Source organism: Theropithecus gelada, chromosome 11 (genome assembly GCF_003255815.1).
Source record: "Theropithecus gelada isolate Dixy chromosome 11, Tgel_1.0, whole genome shotgun sequence".
Lineage (NCBI taxonomy): Eukaryota > Metazoa > Chordata > Mammalia > Primates > Cercopithecidae > Theropithecus > Theropithecus gelada.
In genome coordinates this window covers 8,512,445-8,529,183 of record NC_037679.1, presented here as the reverse complement: position 1 = coordinate 8,529,183, position 16,739 = coordinate 8,512,445, and the positions used below count along the sequence as shown (strand labels likewise).

Sequence of the window (16,739 nt, the reverse complement as noted above, 5' to 3'; positions counted from 1 at the left end):
CTCGGCTCATTGCACCCTCCACCTTTTGGGTTCAAGTGATCCTCCCAATCTTAGCCTCCTTAGCTGGGACTACAGGCACACCCCACCACACCCAGCTAATTTTTGTACTTTTTGTAGAGATGGAGTTTTGCCATGTTGCCCAGGGTGGTCTTGAACTCCTGGGCTCAAGCAATCTTCCTGCCTTGGCTTGCCAAAGTGCTAGGATTATAGGCAAGCGGCACTATGCCTGATCATAATTCCACTTTATAAATTACAGGCCGGGCGTGGTGGCTCAAGCCTGTAATCCCAGCACTTTGGGAGGCCAAGACGGGCGGATCACGAGGTCAGGAGATCGAGACCATCCTGGCTAACACGGTGAAACCCCGTCTCTACTAAAAAATACAAAAAACTAGCCGGGCGAGGTGGCGGGCGCCTGTAGTCCCAGCTACTCGGGAGGCTGAGGCAGGAGAATGACATAAACCCGGGAGGCGGAGTTTGCAGTGAGCCGAGATCGTGCCACTGCACTCCAGCCTGGGCGACAGAGTGAGACTCCGCCTCAAAAAAAAAAAAATTATATATATTACTCAGATTTAACATCCAGAAAGAAGAAAAAAATGTAAAGAATGCACACACACAAAGACAGCAAGAAAGCTGCAGTAAAGGCACATAATTTAAAATCATGTTCCTGGTTTCCAATCTTCCTCTGCAAAGTGAGACATCCTGGGCCCTTTCTTTCATACCTGGCTAGTTACCTAGAATTGAATAAGGCCCTCTTGAGATGCTCCAGCTGCTGGTTCTCTAGGGTTCCCCAAAGTCCCCAAAGGGACATACGACATATAAAATCATGAATCTTTCTGAGTCCCCATAAAACAATGTTATCTGTCCCTCCTCCAGTGTCCCAATACACTATTTATAGCTCTTATGACATTTAGTTCAAAACACTGAACAAGGGCTTTGATATCTGTGTACCTGTGTCATTATCTCCCATCAGATTGTATGCTTCTAGGAGTAGGGTATGTAGCCCAGAATCAGACCTCAAATAATGGGAAGACCTAAGAAGTCAGCCAGTCCAACCACCTACGTAAAGTCTGAGGGCTCTCCAAAAATCCTCCTCTAAGCAGAGGAGGAAGAACTACCCCCATTCCACAGTAGTTTGTTCCTTCTTGGAGAAAGTGTAGCTGCTAGAAAGTTCTCCCATAAATGGAATGAAAATATTTTTCTCAAATTTTGAAATGTAACCCTAGTCTCACCCCATCTATAGAAAAGATCAAATCCCTCTTATCACAGGACAGCTTGTGAATACTAGAACCTTCACATTTTTTCTTCAATCTCCTGACATAGTGCTTTACACATTTATTTATTTATTTATTCATTTATTTATTTAATTTTTGAGACAGAATCTCGCTCTGCTGCCCAGGCTGGAGTACAGTGCAGTGGCTCAATCTCAGTTCACTGCAACCTCCACCTCCCAGGCTCAAGTGATTTTCCTGACTCAGCCTCCCAACTAGCTGGGGCTACAGGTGTGCGCCACCATGCCTGGCTAAGTTTTGTATTTTTAGTAGAGATGGAATTTCACGTCGGTTGACCAGGCTGGTCTTGAACTCCTGACCTCACATGATCCTCCCACCTCAGCTTCCCAAAGTGTTGGGATTAAAGGCATGAGTCACCATGCCCTGCTGTTTTACACATTTAAAAAATAGTTAAACAACCTTCCTCCATCACACATCAATATATCATGGGTGGGATAAGGTGGTGTGTTCTCTAAAAGATATATTTTTTTCTAATTAATTTTTTATTGATATATAATAGTTGTCCATACTCTAAAAGATATTTGACTGTTTTATAAAATGCCTTTCACTCTCTGGTTTTAAGAAAAATTGTCAAGAATGCAATAGCCAAGAATTCAGAAATTCAGAATATAAACACATTCTTCTACCACAACCTTTTCTCACCCCATTAAGGTTTTCTCATGTTCCCTGCAAGCAGTTTCTTTTTCTTTTTCTTTTTCTTTTGTTTTTGAGACAGAGTTTCACTCTTGTTGCCCAGGCTGGAGTGCAGTGGTGTGATCTTGGCTCACCGCAACCTCTGCCTCTCAGGTTCAGGCGATTCTCCTGCCTCAGCCTCCCAAGTAGCTGGGACTAGAGGCGCCTGCCACCACGCCTGGCTAATTTTTTGTATTTTTAGTAGAGACGAGGTTTCATTATGTTGGCCAGGCTGCTGGTCTCGAACTCCTGACCTCAGGATCTGCCTGCCTCGGCCTCCCAAAGTGCTGGGATTACAGGCGTGAGCCACCACTCCCGGCCCCTGCAAGCAGTTTCTTTAACCTTGTTGGGATGCCATTCCTGGGCAAAGCTAGATTTGGGACAAGTTGCCCAGCTCTGATAGGAAGAGTCAATCCTCAGGGGGAAGTTTCTTTTCACCTCCGGGATCCCCTGGGCTTCCTGGGTTGACTCAGGACTTCATACGCAGCCTGGATCTCCAGGAAGTGCCTCTGTGCCTCCTCTGTCTGGTCCAGGTTGTGGTCTGGGTGCCAGACCTTCACTAGTTCCCGGTAACTCCGATGTATTTCTTCATTTGTTGCCCCTTCTGAGAGGCCCAAAACCTTATGGAAACAGAAGATGACAAATCAGAATCTCCCAAGTTGTTAGGGTACCTGGGCCTCTCCTTGCACCTTTGCTAAATCAGGCTATCATATCTCTAGAATTGGCTTCTACTTGCCCGTGGGAAAGGTCCAGCAGCTCAGGTTAGAATTCCAGCCTTAGAGAGTAATAATAAAAGAAAAAAATTCTTTTAGAAAAAAGAATGCCAGTCTTTTGAAACATAGACAAGCTCTAGATCTCATGGCAAGGGCCATTAATCACAACTGTCCATTGTCCAACCTGGAACTTCATATCCCTGGCAAGATCTCTTCCCCACAAAAGACATAAATGTATATATGTCCACCAAAGGCATGTACAAGAAAGCTCATAGCAACTTTATTTATAATAGCCCCAAACCAGAAACAACCCAAACGTTCATTAACAATAGAGTGAGTAAATAAACTGTGGTATAATCATACAATGGGATACTACACAACAGTGAAAACAAACAATTTACAATTGCAAGTAACAAGAGGAATAATGGCCGGGTGTGGTGGCTCATGTCTGTAATCCTAGCACTTTGGGAGGCCGAGGCGGGCAGAGCACCTGAGGTCGGGAGTTCGAGAGCAGCCTGACCAACATGGAGAAACCCTGTCTCTACTAAAAATATGTAATTAGCTGGGCGTCATGGCCCACGCCTGTAATCCCAGCTACTCAGCAGGCTGAGGCTGGAGAATCGCCAGGAGGCGGAGGTTGCAGTGAGCCAAGATGGCGCCATTGCACTCCAGCCTAGGCAACAAGAGCGAAACTCCGTCTCAAAAAAAAAGAAAAAAGAAATCAAGAGTAATAAATCTCATAAACATGATGTTGAATGAAAGAAGAAAGATGCCAAATACAAAAGAACACATAATGGATGGTTCCACTTTTTTGGAGCTCAAGAATGAGCAAAACTGGACTGGGCATGGCTCACGCCTGTAATCCCAACACTTTGGGAGGCTGAGGCGGGCAGATCACAAGGTCAGGAGATCAAGACCATCCTGGTTAACACAGTGAAACCCTGTCTCTACTAAAAATACGAAAAATTAGCCAGGCGTGGTGGCACGTGCCTATAGTCCCAGCTACTTGGGAGGCTGAGGCAGGAGAATAGCATGAACCTGGGAGGCAGAGCTTGCAGTGAACCAAGATAGAGCCACTGCACTCCAGCCTGCGCTACAGAGCAAGACTCTATCTTAAAAAAATAAAAAAGAAGAAGAATGAGCAAAACTAACGTATGGTGACTAAAGTCAGAATAGAGATAACCTCTGAAGGTGGGAGTATAGGCCGAGAAGGGGAATAAAAGAACCTTCTTAGTGCTGGAAATGTTCCATCCCTTGATCTGAGTGGGGTATACATAAAATTAGTGCACCGTATATATGTTGTACCTCAATAAAAAGTAAATAATATACACATATATTTTTCCTACTCTACTATTACAGCCTCCGTAACCTTTGCCCATTGCAAACAGATATCCAAAGAAGCCAGAACATCCTTCTGGCACCTGGCCAACAGACGTAAGTACAGTGCTTCCACATGAGGGCCACCAGAGCCACCAGACAGGACTGAGGGAAGAAAGCCTTACCTGGTAAGCCAGCTGACGCTTCTCATCCTGAAAACTGTGAACAAATTCATAGAGCTTCTCCCACTCCTGGAAGTAGCTGCTGTTGAAGCCAGTATCTCCCATCAGTAGCCTCCAGATCCGGTAAGGCAGAAGGAGGACAAACTCCATGAGGCGGCCAAGAAGGGGGAAGAAGCTGAACCAATTCAAGAAGGAGCCAAGGGTTTCTGCCACATAGCTGAGGGTGGCAGCTGTGTTGCAGAGGGCACTGTATGCCAGTGGGCCTGTGAAAGCAAGGTAAGCCAAGCCCAGCCGGTAGAGCCGCACACTGAACGGCTCTGACATCACTAAAGCTTTGTAGCGGCGATGCTTCTGAGCTGTAATGCTGGCGGCCACACTAATGGGCAGTATGGCTATGGGGCGGCCATAGAATATAGGTGAAGTGAGAAATGCTGCCACCAGAGTGTTCTTAAAGTCTGAGGTCTGATTGCCAACCGCAGCCACCAGCAAGACCCCTAAGCCAACTGCCAGTGGGAGGGCCACAATATAGAAGTTGACCATGGATGAAAGGCTAATCAGTGCCACAAGGCCAAAATAGATGCCAACGATCACCTGGGCAGCAAAGCGAATGGGACTCAGAGGGGGTGTCACCCCTCTGGGGCTCTGCCTCTGCCCCTGGGCTCTGTTGGCCTGAGCTACAAAGCTTGGGAGCTTCCAGAACTCCCAGAGCCAGCCCAGCCCACCTCCCCCCAGGGTCAGCATCCAGAGCAGGGCGTGGCTGTCCCTTCCCAGGTACAGGTGGTGAAGCCCAGCAGGGCCCCCCACAGCCCAGAGGGCATAGGTCACCAGGAGCCCCTTGGCCATCCTCTAGGGCAAAGGTCTCAGAACAAGTCCGCTTACTCGCAGCACAGAAGTCTTGGAGTTCTCTGTGAGAATCATGGCCGTCATGGCCCCAGAGTTATCCTTAGACCCTAAGAGATGGGAAAAAGCAGAGTCGTAAGATGATGTCCAAGCTCCAACACAGCAACCATTTCTCTTTCCCATGAAAGAGTCCAGATCTGCCTGAGTGCCCAGTGCTATTTATCTCATATCCCTTGTCCTAGCACCTCAGTCCCATTCTTTACAACCACAGTGACTCCAGATTTAGAGGAGAAAGCTGTTTAAATTTCAGACCTCCCATCAGACCAATGACCCCAAATGACTCATGGGGGGATGTGTGGAGGGGCAGAGCTGCATTGGATGCCTTTCCAAAGTTCCCACACATTTTGAAAGCCTCCGCCTTACCCACGACTTAACTCCAACTGTGGCTGCCCTTCCACACTGGCCCAGGCTTTAGCCCCTCTCCTGCCTTCCTAACTCTCCAGGCCATGAGATTTTCCCACAGGTCAAACTTAAAAGGGGTCCTGAATTCCCTCTATTAAAATATCCTGGAAAACTACGTTTGACCTAGACCTTTGCACCCCACAACTCAACCACCTCTTTCGGAGGCCAGCTTGAAAAGTCACTCCACAGCAGCTGGACGAATCCTCACAATATCAAACCAGACGTCAAGCGTGTCTGCCAGTGTCCCCTCTATCTGGAGCGACAACCAGTCAGCACCCGCTAGTCCCAAATTAAGTGGCCGTACCTGGGCGCCCCGCTCCCAGACCGAGTCAGACCAGTCATTTCCTTTGACCACAGAGTGAAAATGACATGTCTCGCCCCGCTCCCACTTCCATCCAAATGGACTTTGTCTTTTGTGTCTGTTGTGTCACGGAAGTCCGGCCTCCCCAGGCCAAGCTCCTCCTCAGGGCCCTCCCCGGGCCCTCGGAATCACATTCCCGCCTGGGACTCCTCCCGCCAGCCCTCGAGGGGAGAGTGCAAGGCTCTGCAGACGCCTGCAGCTCCAGTAGACTCAGCGCCCAGCCCAGGCCCAGCGCCTCGCGCACCACGGCACCACCGCCGCCAGGTGGCGCTGCCGCCGAAGGAAGGGCGGGTCCGGGCGGTCCCCAGACTCACCTTGTGTGGGTCGCGGAGTCACAGCAGCACAGGACTGCCCCTATGGAGGGGCTGCCTGGAGGAGCAAGGACTCTCCTATCTGTAGTGCTAAAAAAGGACAAAGTCCTGTAAATGCAAGAATATGTCCTTGATTACCTCTTTCCCACCCCCACAAATAGAAAGGTGACTCCTCCCTCACCTCAAGCTGCACGCTCCTCTTTTCACGCTCCGTTGACCTTCAAGACTGGATGGTTCCACCTCCAATTCCCCTAAGGCAGAGACATCCACGGACAGGCTGCAGGGAGGGACCCCCAACCCAAGCTGTCCTCAACCCCCCACAGGGCTTGCCTCACGGGCCCACCTCTGAGCCTTCCAGTTAGGGGCTCTGCTTCTGCACCTGAGCCTGAGATCTGAGGAGCCTCCCAATCCAGGGCTGCTCTGTCCCGCGGGCTATGGACCAGAGGGAGAAACGGAAGCAGAGGGTTGGAGGGCGAGGCCGCAGGGTTGGAGAGCGAGGCCGCAGCCCGGGGCTCGGGGTAGTCTGCCTTCCTGTGCCTCTGCGCTGCCACGGAGCTGCAATGCAAGACGCCTTCATTTCAACGTCCCGGGCTCCTACCCCGGGTTCTACTCCGTGACCTTGGCTAAGTCATGCAGCTTCTTGGGCCTCAATTTCCTTCTCTGGAAATCTCGTGGATCTCCAAGGTCCCCCAGTCTGGACTTGCGGGGGCTTCGGGGGGACAGTCGGCCTCGCGGGTGTCACCTCCCTGCAGTAGGCAGCGTGTTTCCCTCCAAACGCCCTCACAGCCCTCATCTCGGCCTGGAGAGGAAATGCTGCTCTCTATATGACCTCTTAGGTCTCACTGAGGGACCTAGGCTGGGAGGGGCCCCAAAGCGACGCCTCAGACTGCTGGGGGCGGGGGCGGACAGGGGCGCTGAATAATGAATGAGACTTAATTGGGCCCGCACTGCGCGACGGCGCGCTAAGCTTTGCAAACAGCGCGGGCGGCGGCGGCCGCCTCTGGACAAACAATCTCCCGGCTCAGGTGGTGGGGCAGCGGCGGCAGCCACACAAGGGAGAGGGAAGAGGCTGGCCGGCGGGGCACCCCGGGCCGCAGCGCGCCACCAGCTTTACGGCCGGAGGAACCCAGGAATGCAGTGCTGCGCTGGCGGCCCAGAGAGTGGGGGTGGGGAAGGGGCTCAGGGTTCGATCTTAGGAAGCGAGAAGTGGGGAGGGAGAGAAGCCGACTGTGCGGGGAGAGCCAGGGGCCCAAGGGCAATGTAAGCGCGAGGAAAAGCCGAAGAAACGAGTGGAAGGCGGAGGAGAGGGGAGAAGTGAGCGAGGAAAAAGCGCACCGGGGGAGGGGCGACGGGGTGGGAGGAGCGGGAGAAGAGCTGTTACCGGGAGGAAAGGGAAGAGAGATGGAGGAACAAGCAAACGAAGGCGCGAGGAGCCGGGAGAAGAGGAATTGGAGAAGAGACAAGGAGAGGAATGGGAGGTGACCGGAATAAGAACGAGGGGGCGGCAGGGCGGGGGGAGGCGCCCCTGCCTCCGCCTCGCCCCGCAGCGCTCCCGCCCTAGTGCTCTCTCCAGCAGCCCGCACTCACTTTGTCACAATTACCGGGCCGTCACTCCGCCCGGATTGTTTTCCCAAAATTGTTGTTCTATAAACTGGTGCAGAGTGGGAGGTGGGGGGATCTGACAAGCTGCAGCGAGTGGAAAGTGTCTGAGCTGTGGTGGGGGGCGCGGTGGTGCATTTACCCGCAAAGGGGCCCCACGTGGGCGGAGGATCCAGAAACCCATGCAGGAATTCTGGTTGCTGCCCTAGCCTCGTCGCTGACCCTGCTTTTAACCTTTTTGGCTATTCTCAGCATCTGCTGCCTTGGTTTCCCCAGCAGAGTGCGACAAGGATCGGAGGTTGGGGTGGCGGAGGCGCTTGTGGGTGGGGTCCAAACTTTCCTGCCTGCCCCATTATGTCTTGTTCTTTACTACCCAGGTGTCCCCCGAGAGGGCTGGGGTGGTCTATCCCAGCCCAGCTGTTCCCAGAGCGGTCTCGAGTGCCTTCTTCCACCGTGAGTGAGGCTTCTGCCCTCACCCGGTCTGGGCCATCTCCTACCCCGCCTGTGCCCTCCGACCCCCTGCCCTGCGCCGCTCGGTGTCCCAGACTCTCAATTCGGTGAACATATGTTGCGCGCCCACTGAGTGCCAGCGCTAAGCCAGCCTCCCCCCGCCGCCTCTCCCCCGCCACCCGCCCCTTCCCTGCCGGCCCGGCCTGTCGGCTCCGTGACAGCAGCCGCCGAAGCCCCGGCCCCGCGGGAGCGGCCGGAGAGGAGCCGCCGCATGGCTGGCTCCGACACTGGCCTCCCAGGCGGCTCCAGGGGCAGCGAAGGGTGGCGGCCGCTGAAGCGAGACTGGAGCTGGCCGGGGGAGTTGACAGGGCTGAGCGCGGGAGGGGGAGGCCCTGGGAGGGCTTCTCTCTGGTTATCTAAGGCCCGTCGTTCTCATTCCATCGCCCTCGGGTCCCGCCCGGGTCCCGCCCCCTCCTGGCTTCACCAGTCTGGGACGTGGTAGGCTCCCCACACCCCCTCCTCCAGCCCGGGTGATTTACACGCGGGCTCCGCGCAGCGGCCGCTTCCCAATCAGGAATATCGACCCCGGGCGGGGCCCCCGGGCCGCATCGATCCCTTTAAGGCTCGGGATTTAAAAATGTCAAATTTGCCTTTTCCAGGCGGGCGGAGGGGGCGGGGGCCAGGAGGAGGGAGGTTGGGAGGAGGGAGGGACAGCAGGGCATCGACCAGGCGTCTGTGCCCAGAATGTGAAGTGACCTGCGCGTGCCCGAGTCCTGACACGGTGTGACCATCCTTGGGTTAGCAATCACCTCTGGATGGGGGCAGGAAGAAAGCCCTCCTCCTCCTACTCCAATCTCCTTGGGGTATTCTGCTGGGCTGGTGTATTCTTAAAGAGAAGAGCCCCAAGAGGAACAAAGAGAGAGCCCCCGAAAATGTATGAAGACAAATTTGGAAGATTCCTAAATGTGGAAATATGCAGACACAAAGGAGGGTACAAAGGCTGGGCGCCGTGGCTCACGCCTGTAATCCCAGTACTTTGGAAGGCTGAGGTGGGTGAATCACTTGAGGTCAGGAGTTTGAGACCAGCCTGGTCAACATGGAGAAACCCTGGCTCTACTAAAAATACAAAATAAATAAATAAATAAATAAAGCAAGCCAGGCAGAGCCTGTAGTCCCAGGTATTCAGGAGGCTGAGGCAGGAGTATCTCTTGAATCCAGGAGAGGAGATTGCAGTGAGCCAAGATGGAGCCACTGCACTCTAGCCTGGGAGACAGAGCGAGACCCCGAAAAGAAGAAGAAGGAGAAGGAGAAGGAGAAGAAGAAGAAGAAGGAGGAGGAGGAGGAGGAGGAGGAGGAAAAAGAGTACAGAGATAAAGATACAGAAGCTCCAAGAGATACCCTAGCCCCAAGGAACAACAAGGCAAAGGCAAGGGTCTCCCTGAAAAAAACAGGGGGCCAGAGATCCAGAGTCAGCCCAGTTTTCTGCTCTGTAGACCCAGGAGGTTCAGGGCTGGGGAGGAGGCCAGGTTCAACTTCTTGGTGTTTTTGAGAATGAAGATTGAGAGTGGAGACCAAGCAAAACTGAAGAGAGTTATTAGGGAGAGGAATTAGAGTGCAGTTAGCATTATCCTCCCAAGGCATAAACTAGTAACTAACTTGGATTTGAGACCCAAAAGATTAGGATCTCAGAGGCTGCTAATACAGGCTCCAAAGAGGTAGGCTGCCTTGGAGGTCTGAAGGTCAGCCCCTCTCTTCCTGAGCATCACACAGGCATCTGCTCAACATCTACCAACTCCTCTCTGGCCACCACACCAGCCTAGGGAGGCCACATGGGTTGGAGATCACATCTTACATTGGAGACCTCGTGTATGTGTATGTGTAGGAGTATGGGCTAGACAACTCTGGTAGTAATCACTTTGTTCCCCAGGGCACAGCAACTAGGTGTCCAAACTTTGGCAAAAAACAAACAAACAAACAAACAAAAAATCAATCCACTACTTTCAAGACCCTCAGGGTAGGGATGTTAGTGGTGAAGGTGCTGGAAGGGAGCAGCTGTCCTGACCAGCACTCTCACAGTTAACATCTAGCACCACCCCCACCCCCCACCTCAGCAGCACACCTCAGTTGTCACCGTCACCGTGCGCACTGCCATTTCCTCCATAACTGGAGACAGAGCTGACAGCCAGCTGGGGGGTAGTGGGGAGATGGACACACAGGGGGTGGACACACAGGGAGGGGTGGTTCATCCTCAGATGGGAATCTCACACCTCTACTGGCAAAATCATACTGACACACACCTGGCACTGACACACACAGTCACTGACCCCCACGTGCGATCCACACTCATCAATCCCTGTCATTCACACCATCTCTGAGTGCACAAGTCACGCACAGTTTCTCAGAGGTCAGACCGAAGCGCCTAGTCTTGATACCTGCCTAATACCTTTCCTTGACATCTCAGACCTTAAATCACCTAACCCCAGAAGAGGGCTTAGGTCCCCACCCTTGCTTCCCAGCCAGGGCCAGCTCCAATAACTGGGAGGCCGAGCTCAAGGAAATCAAGTCCCAGGGTCAAGGCGAAGGACCAGGAGCAGATGGAGCAGTAGGACTGTTAAACACTTCCCTTAGCCCCCTCCTGCTACTGGCCTGTTTCCTGGCACGTCCACTCGCAGCCCGCCCGACCCCCCACCCGCCTGTCAGTCGAGTAATGAATGCGCGCTCGGGGGCCCCGGGCCCCCCTGGAGTCGTTCATCACTGCCAGCACCGCCCACCTCTCTGCCTCCCGCCAGGAGGGCTAAGCGGCCAGGGCTGTGAGAGCCCCTCACCCCCAATCTCGACCACTAATTGTCAGATTGAGATGTTGATTTGTCAGCTGGGAGCTAGCGCCAAAGAATCTGCAGTAAAACCTGGACTCCTTGAACTCCCTCTAGGCTCCCCCAGGGTTCTCCAGGACTTGGAGCCTCTTTTGAGCGGATGAGGATTGGTTGGATTTCTCTGAACAGAGCGGGCACAGAAGCGCAGTGTCCTTCAAAGCCGGTAGGAGGCGCGCCAGGCTAGAAACCCTTGGTTTCCCCAGGAGGGGTCGCCCTGGGCCTGGTTTCATCTGTACCTGCCTGACCTCTAAGGCTTGGTCCCCAGCTTCCCAGCAGGGGGCGCCCTGAACCTCGGGCCTCTGGTCTCCGCAGCTTTTGTTCCCTCTTCCCCACTGGGACGCCCCAAGCTGCTAGCCCCAGTTTCCCTTCGGGGAGCGCCCGGGGCCATAATCCCCCTCCCTTCGGCAAACGCCTCAGGCGCAGTCCTCCACTGCTCCTCAGGAGGCGCCCTGCCGCAGGTCCGCCCTCGCCCTGCCCTGGGCGCCTAGGCTGCAGCCGCACCCCGCCCTCTCCCGGGCCTGGCCCAGGAGCTCCCCGGGCGGCCGGCTGAGTGACTGGCGGCCGGTGATTATGCTGAAGGGGGAGCGGGGTGCGCCGCGGGCGGCAGCGCTGACCCTTCACATTTCCGATCCGCCGGGACCCTCATCCATCCGAAGCTGCTCTTTGTCTGGCCGCCTAATTGCCGGCGGACAGGATGGATGGCGGGACCGACAGCCGCGGAATCCCTAATAAAGGCCGCGGCCGCCGGGGAGGGAGTGCAGGAGGGAGGGGGAGCAAGAGGGAAAGGATGGAAGAAGATGGGAGGAAGCACCGGGCAGCGGTCTCCGGCTCCGAGGCGCTGCGCGCGGCGCTCACTAAAGTCCAGCTCGCCTGGGGTGCTAGTTTGGGGTCCAGGTCCGGGTGCGGTGGGTTGGGGCTCGTTAAGTATCCTGCTCGTCAGAGAAAAGCTGGGGACCCCAAGCAGAAAGAGCATCCTAGGGCCTTCCTCGCTTAGCCAAGCCCTCGAGACTTGGAGCTTAGCACTACCTCCTGGTCTCTGGGCTCTCGTCAGCCTGCGCCCCATCAGCTTCCCGCACCCCACCCGCCTCCTTTCATCTGTGGGTCTCCCAGAGCCGGAGTCAATATTCCAGCGGAGAAATGAGGGGTCTGACAGCTCTCTGTGCAGCCGATCCCCACATTTCATTAACTGAAGGCTGGAGCTGTCGAGCGGTGGAGGCAGCGGGGAGCACAAAGGAAGGTGGAGGAGGCAAAGGCTAGGAGCAGCACCTGGCCAGGGGTGGAGGGCTGCCAAAGTCAGCCAGCAACAGCTCTGGCCTGACAGACACCTTAGAAGCAGTCTTTACCCACTCTCTAGGAAGCCAGGAGCTTGTCTTCAGCCCTGTGGACCCTGGTGCCACACTTTGAACTTAAGGTTGCACTGAGTTTTGGTGCCAGAGGCACTGGCTGATGAGTGAGAGCCCTGGGCCTGGCCCTGCACTCACTCTCTCTGCCTGATGGCAGAGGCAGGCGGGTAGTCTCTGCAAGGAGTCAAGCCATGAGTAGGTTCTTGGGCTGGGACGGTTTTCCCAGCTGCAGTTGGAGAAGAGCCGACTTCAGGATTGCCTTTTGTCCCTTAAGCAAATTTTCCTTGACTCGCTTCGTTTTCCTTTGCTTCCCTTTTCTCTGCCCTCTCTTCCTCCATCTGGACAGTTGTTCTCTGAAACTAACTTTGTCCATCCTTTAGCCAACAATTGAGCACCTGTTGGGCGTCAGGTTTAACACTGTCAGGATGGGGGTTGGGAGATACACGGAGCCAAGACACAACCCTGTTGGCCTCACATACAAAAGTCTCCCAGAAGCCGTTCAAACCTCACTGCCCACTCCGGGCCTGCCTCTCTCACTCTTCCACTGCCTTGGGTGCCATTTATCTCCTCTAGGGAACTGAGAAGAAAGCCAGGAGGTCATAACTCTAATTCCAGAACTATCCCTTACAGGGTGATAACGGACAAGTCATTTCCCCTTTCTGGGCCCCAGTTTTTTTACCTGTAAAATGGGGACAATAGAGCTAACTCTAAGGGGTGCTGTGAGGATGCAATGAGAAGTTGCATGTTAAAGCCCTAAAATACAATAAGAACTCAATAATGTTTCCCTTTCCATGCCTCCCCTGTCCTCTCACATGGATTCCTTTCTCTTCATACTAGAGGACTGCTATCAGGCAACCCAGGCTGCTTCCAGATCCATGCGAGCTTCAATGTGGGAGCTGAAAGCCAGAGTGTGGGAATAAGTAGGGAGAACCACACTGTGACTGGCCCTGAAGGGGAGGAGGGAGAGAGTGCAAGGAAAAAAAAAAAAGTGTTTCCTTAGATCTTGGTAAAATGTCAGGTGGAAGGGAGGTTTCTCTTCTCTTACTTATGAGGAAACTGAGGCTCGTTCAAGTGATGGAGGCATATGACTTTGCTGGAACCTTCCCTCCCAAGGGCCCAATATTGCTCACCTCTTCACCCTCTTTCTTCCCTTGAGGGGGTCTGGGTCAGTGACAAGAAGCGTGAGAGAAGGAACAAAAGGAGAAAACTTTCAAGGAGCCAGGACCTTTCCACTAGACTTCATAAAATTTTAACATGAAAACTTCCGCAGAGTAGAAGGTACATATCACATGCAAATCATATGCTAATCACATGCTAATCCAAAGTCTGGTCCTCAGAACTCTGACACACAACTAGCTATAGCCCTGGGGGGAATTCTGGGGAGCCCCCTGGGTACCGGACAGGTGAGGGAGGCATTCCATTTAGGGTCAGTTTCTGGAGTTAAAATTCATTTTATGATCGAAGAGGAGTCAAGTATATAAATAGGGGTTAGGGTCAAGGTTAATGCAGAGTCAAGGACAGACTGCTCTATCTGAAGGCTGCATTAACCTTTAAATGGGGGAGCCTAGGACGCCGTTAAAGGCTTCCTCTCCTCTCCCCTCCCCCTGCCAACTCGGCCCCCCACTTCCACTGCCTCTTTTTTGTCCTGCAGCACACCCTTCTCTACCTACCTCCCATTCCCAATCATACCACCTCCCTGGGGCTTCCCAGTTTGGCTGCAGGAGGAGCTCTGGGTAAATTGTCCCAGACCCCAGCCTGGGCCCCAGCATTCCCTCCAGCCCAGACACTTGGCTTCTGGCCCCAGGTGTGCAGGCTGGCCTTGGCCCCACCCAGGTCCCTTCTTGGCAGAATGTGGCAGCTGCAGGGGAAGCAATAAGGACCTGGTGAGCTGGCAGCTTCATTCCAGAGTGTGGGGAAAGAGCAACAGAACATGAATAAATTCATGGAGCTGGCCCCTCAGCTCCCCCTGAGCCAAGCCGGCTCCCAAACCACACAGATCCGCTGCCGCCTGCAGCCCTGCTGGTCACCACAGCTCACAGCCTGGGCTGGGGATGGGAGGAGAGGGGAAACTCTAGAGAGAAGAGGACTGGGACCTGAAAGGGGCAGAGGTGAGGGACTTAAAAAGGGGGCCTTGGTAAGTAGAATGGGTGGAGTGGGGAGCGCGGCTGGGCAGAGGGGGCCTCTGGTAAGTGGAGGGAGGGCAAAGGGAGGGAGAGGAGTGGCAGGACCTGGGGTGGATGGGGCCTGAGGATCAGGCAGGGGAGGGTGGTGTGAGCCTGGGTCTGCTCTCTGATCCATCCATCATCCAGCCTGGGGGAGCAGATCCAGAATTAGACATGCAGAGGGCTGACACGGCCCTCAGCCCCCCGAGGAAGACAAATGGTGACAAAGACCTTGAATAAAATTTGTATTTATGGTTGGAGCAGGAGGCCCCTCCCCCACTGACTGCCAATCCTTTCTCTCCCACTCCTTGCAGATGTGTAGGGGCCTCCCCCAACCCCCAACACAGGCCCAGCCTCAGGAATCTCTCCCAGCATCATTATGAGGCGGGGGTCAAGAAGGAGTACAGAAAACAAGAGAGGAGGAAATCACTCTCCATCCAATAATCATGCCCTGGTGTGCCCTGTGCCCTCCATCTTACACAATGTATTCCCATACATGACAGTCCTGGCTTATCCTGGTCTCTAAGAGGCTTTTGCCGCTACTCACCTGCAGGGTCTCCAAATGCCTCCACTTTTTACCAGTCCTAGAGCCTGTTTTCCTAGCCTCTGGGGTCCTTGTGAGCAAGCCATTTTTCCCAGAGGGCCCAGGCCCTAAGAAAGGATGCAGTCAATAGCTTTTTCTCTGGACTCTGATCTAGCAATGCCTGTGTCTAGCAATGTCTTAGCCACTCTGAAAGCCAGGTACAGTCCCCTCGTACAGGAGGCTGCCTAGCACCTAATCTCCATTTTACTTACATTAATTTGCATGACCAACTTCAACTCCCACCCCAAATACCCATTATGTGGGATCCAACTTCTCTGGGTTTCATCTAACAACAAACTCTTGAAGGAGGAAGGGGCAGAGACTCCTGGGACTGGATAAGTCTGGGACCAGGGCAGGGGTGTCATTGGGCTGAGCTGAGCAGGGCAAATGAGAAAACCACTGTCTTCTGACTTCCTCTCTCTCCTGTAGATTCCTTCATTCTCAGTTCCAAGGTAGGAAAAATGGCATTTGTGGGCTTCAAATTTAGGGACTAAGAGGAAGACAAATACAAATACCTCCCTTCAAACAGCCCTCACGTATACATACACAAAGACAACACACAATCCACAATCGCACTCACCCAGGGACACACAGGGCCAGGATCCCATGGTCACCTCCACACTTTGGAGCACACTGTCACAACGCACAGGCCCAGAGCCTAGCACTGCTGGCAGAGCCGCCCTGCCCCCGCGTCTTCCCCACAGTTGATGTGTCACATTGGAGTCCAAACACGGACCTGGGTGTCTCTCTGCAGCGCGCCATTTACATTTCTCTCTCGATCTGTCAACCTGTCCCGGCTACGTCTCTCTTCCTCTGTTTCTGTCTCTCCCTCTCCCCCTCTGGGGCTGTCAGTCCGTCTCTTTTCGAAGCTTTGTCTCTGTCTCTGCATCTCTATCTAGCTTTCCTTCTCTTTGATTTCTCTGTCGCTCCTTCTCTGCTTTCTTGTCGGTTTCCTGCTTGCTCCTCCGGGCTGCTCTGTTCTCTTATTTTCTCTCTCTCTCTCTCTCTCTCTCTCTCCACACACACACACACACACACACACACACACACACACACACACTCCACTCCGCGCCCCAATACTGAGGGGTGGGGGTGTGGGGTTGGCTAGAGATTTGCCTTTTCCACTTCAGGCCAACTAGTATCAGTTGAACCCTTTACCATGTTATTCGGTCACGGGCGCTAAGGGGCGTGGGGTGGCGAATTTCTATCTTTTCTAGTCCTTCTTATTTTGTTTTCTGTTTGTTTGTGAGGTCCCTCCCCCTCATTTTACCTCGGGAACCTACTATGCGTGTTTGTATCGTGACCCCTCTTTATCCCATCGCTGTTTTGGGTTTCCTCTGGGCTCTGAGAATGCCAAACTCCGGGTAAAGGGTGAAAGTAAAGATAGAGTGGGGGCCGCGAGACCCTGAAGAACCCGCTCAGGGCCGGGAAGGAACCTAGGGTCGGTGGGGGGGTGGAGGGGAGGCGGGGAGGACGTGGGTGGGGGCGGCTGCCTGCCCCGCCCCCGCGCTTCCCACTCTGGGCACCAGGGGTCGCTCCGCCTCTGGCCGCTTATAGTGGCTCCGGCCGCTCGGCGCCTCAC

General features: G+C 53.9%; 1 protein-coding gene across 2 annotated transcripts; it reads right to left on the bottom strand.

The window, feature by feature from the left end:
• Nucleotides 1-611: 611 nt before the first annotated feature.
• On the bottom strand, nucleotides 612-7,138 carry DNAJC22 (DnaJ heat shock protein family (Hsp40) member C22). Of its 2 annotated transcripts, XM_025402732.1 has the most exons (4): nucleotides 6,329-7,138; nucleotides 5,780-6,237; nucleotides 4,177-5,123; nucleotides 612-2,581 (listed from the first exon to the last, which is right to left on the bottom strand). In XM_025402732.1, the coding sequence occupies exons 3-4, from the start codon at nucleotides 5,014-5,016 to the stop codon at nucleotides 2,396-2,398; spliced, it is 1,026 nt and encodes a 341-aa protein (XP_025258517.1). In that variant the 5' UTR covers nucleotides 5,017-5,123; nucleotides 5,780-6,237; nucleotides 6,329-7,138; the 3' UTR covers nucleotides 612-2,395. The 2 variants fall into 2 exon arrangements, with proteins under 2 accessions (XP_025258517.1, XP_025258518.1); XM_025402733.1 differs by lacking the exon at nucleotides 5,780-6,237 and having other exon boundaries at nucleotides 1,993-2,581.
• Between the last annotated feature and the right edge of the window lie 9,601 nt (nucleotides 7,139-16,739).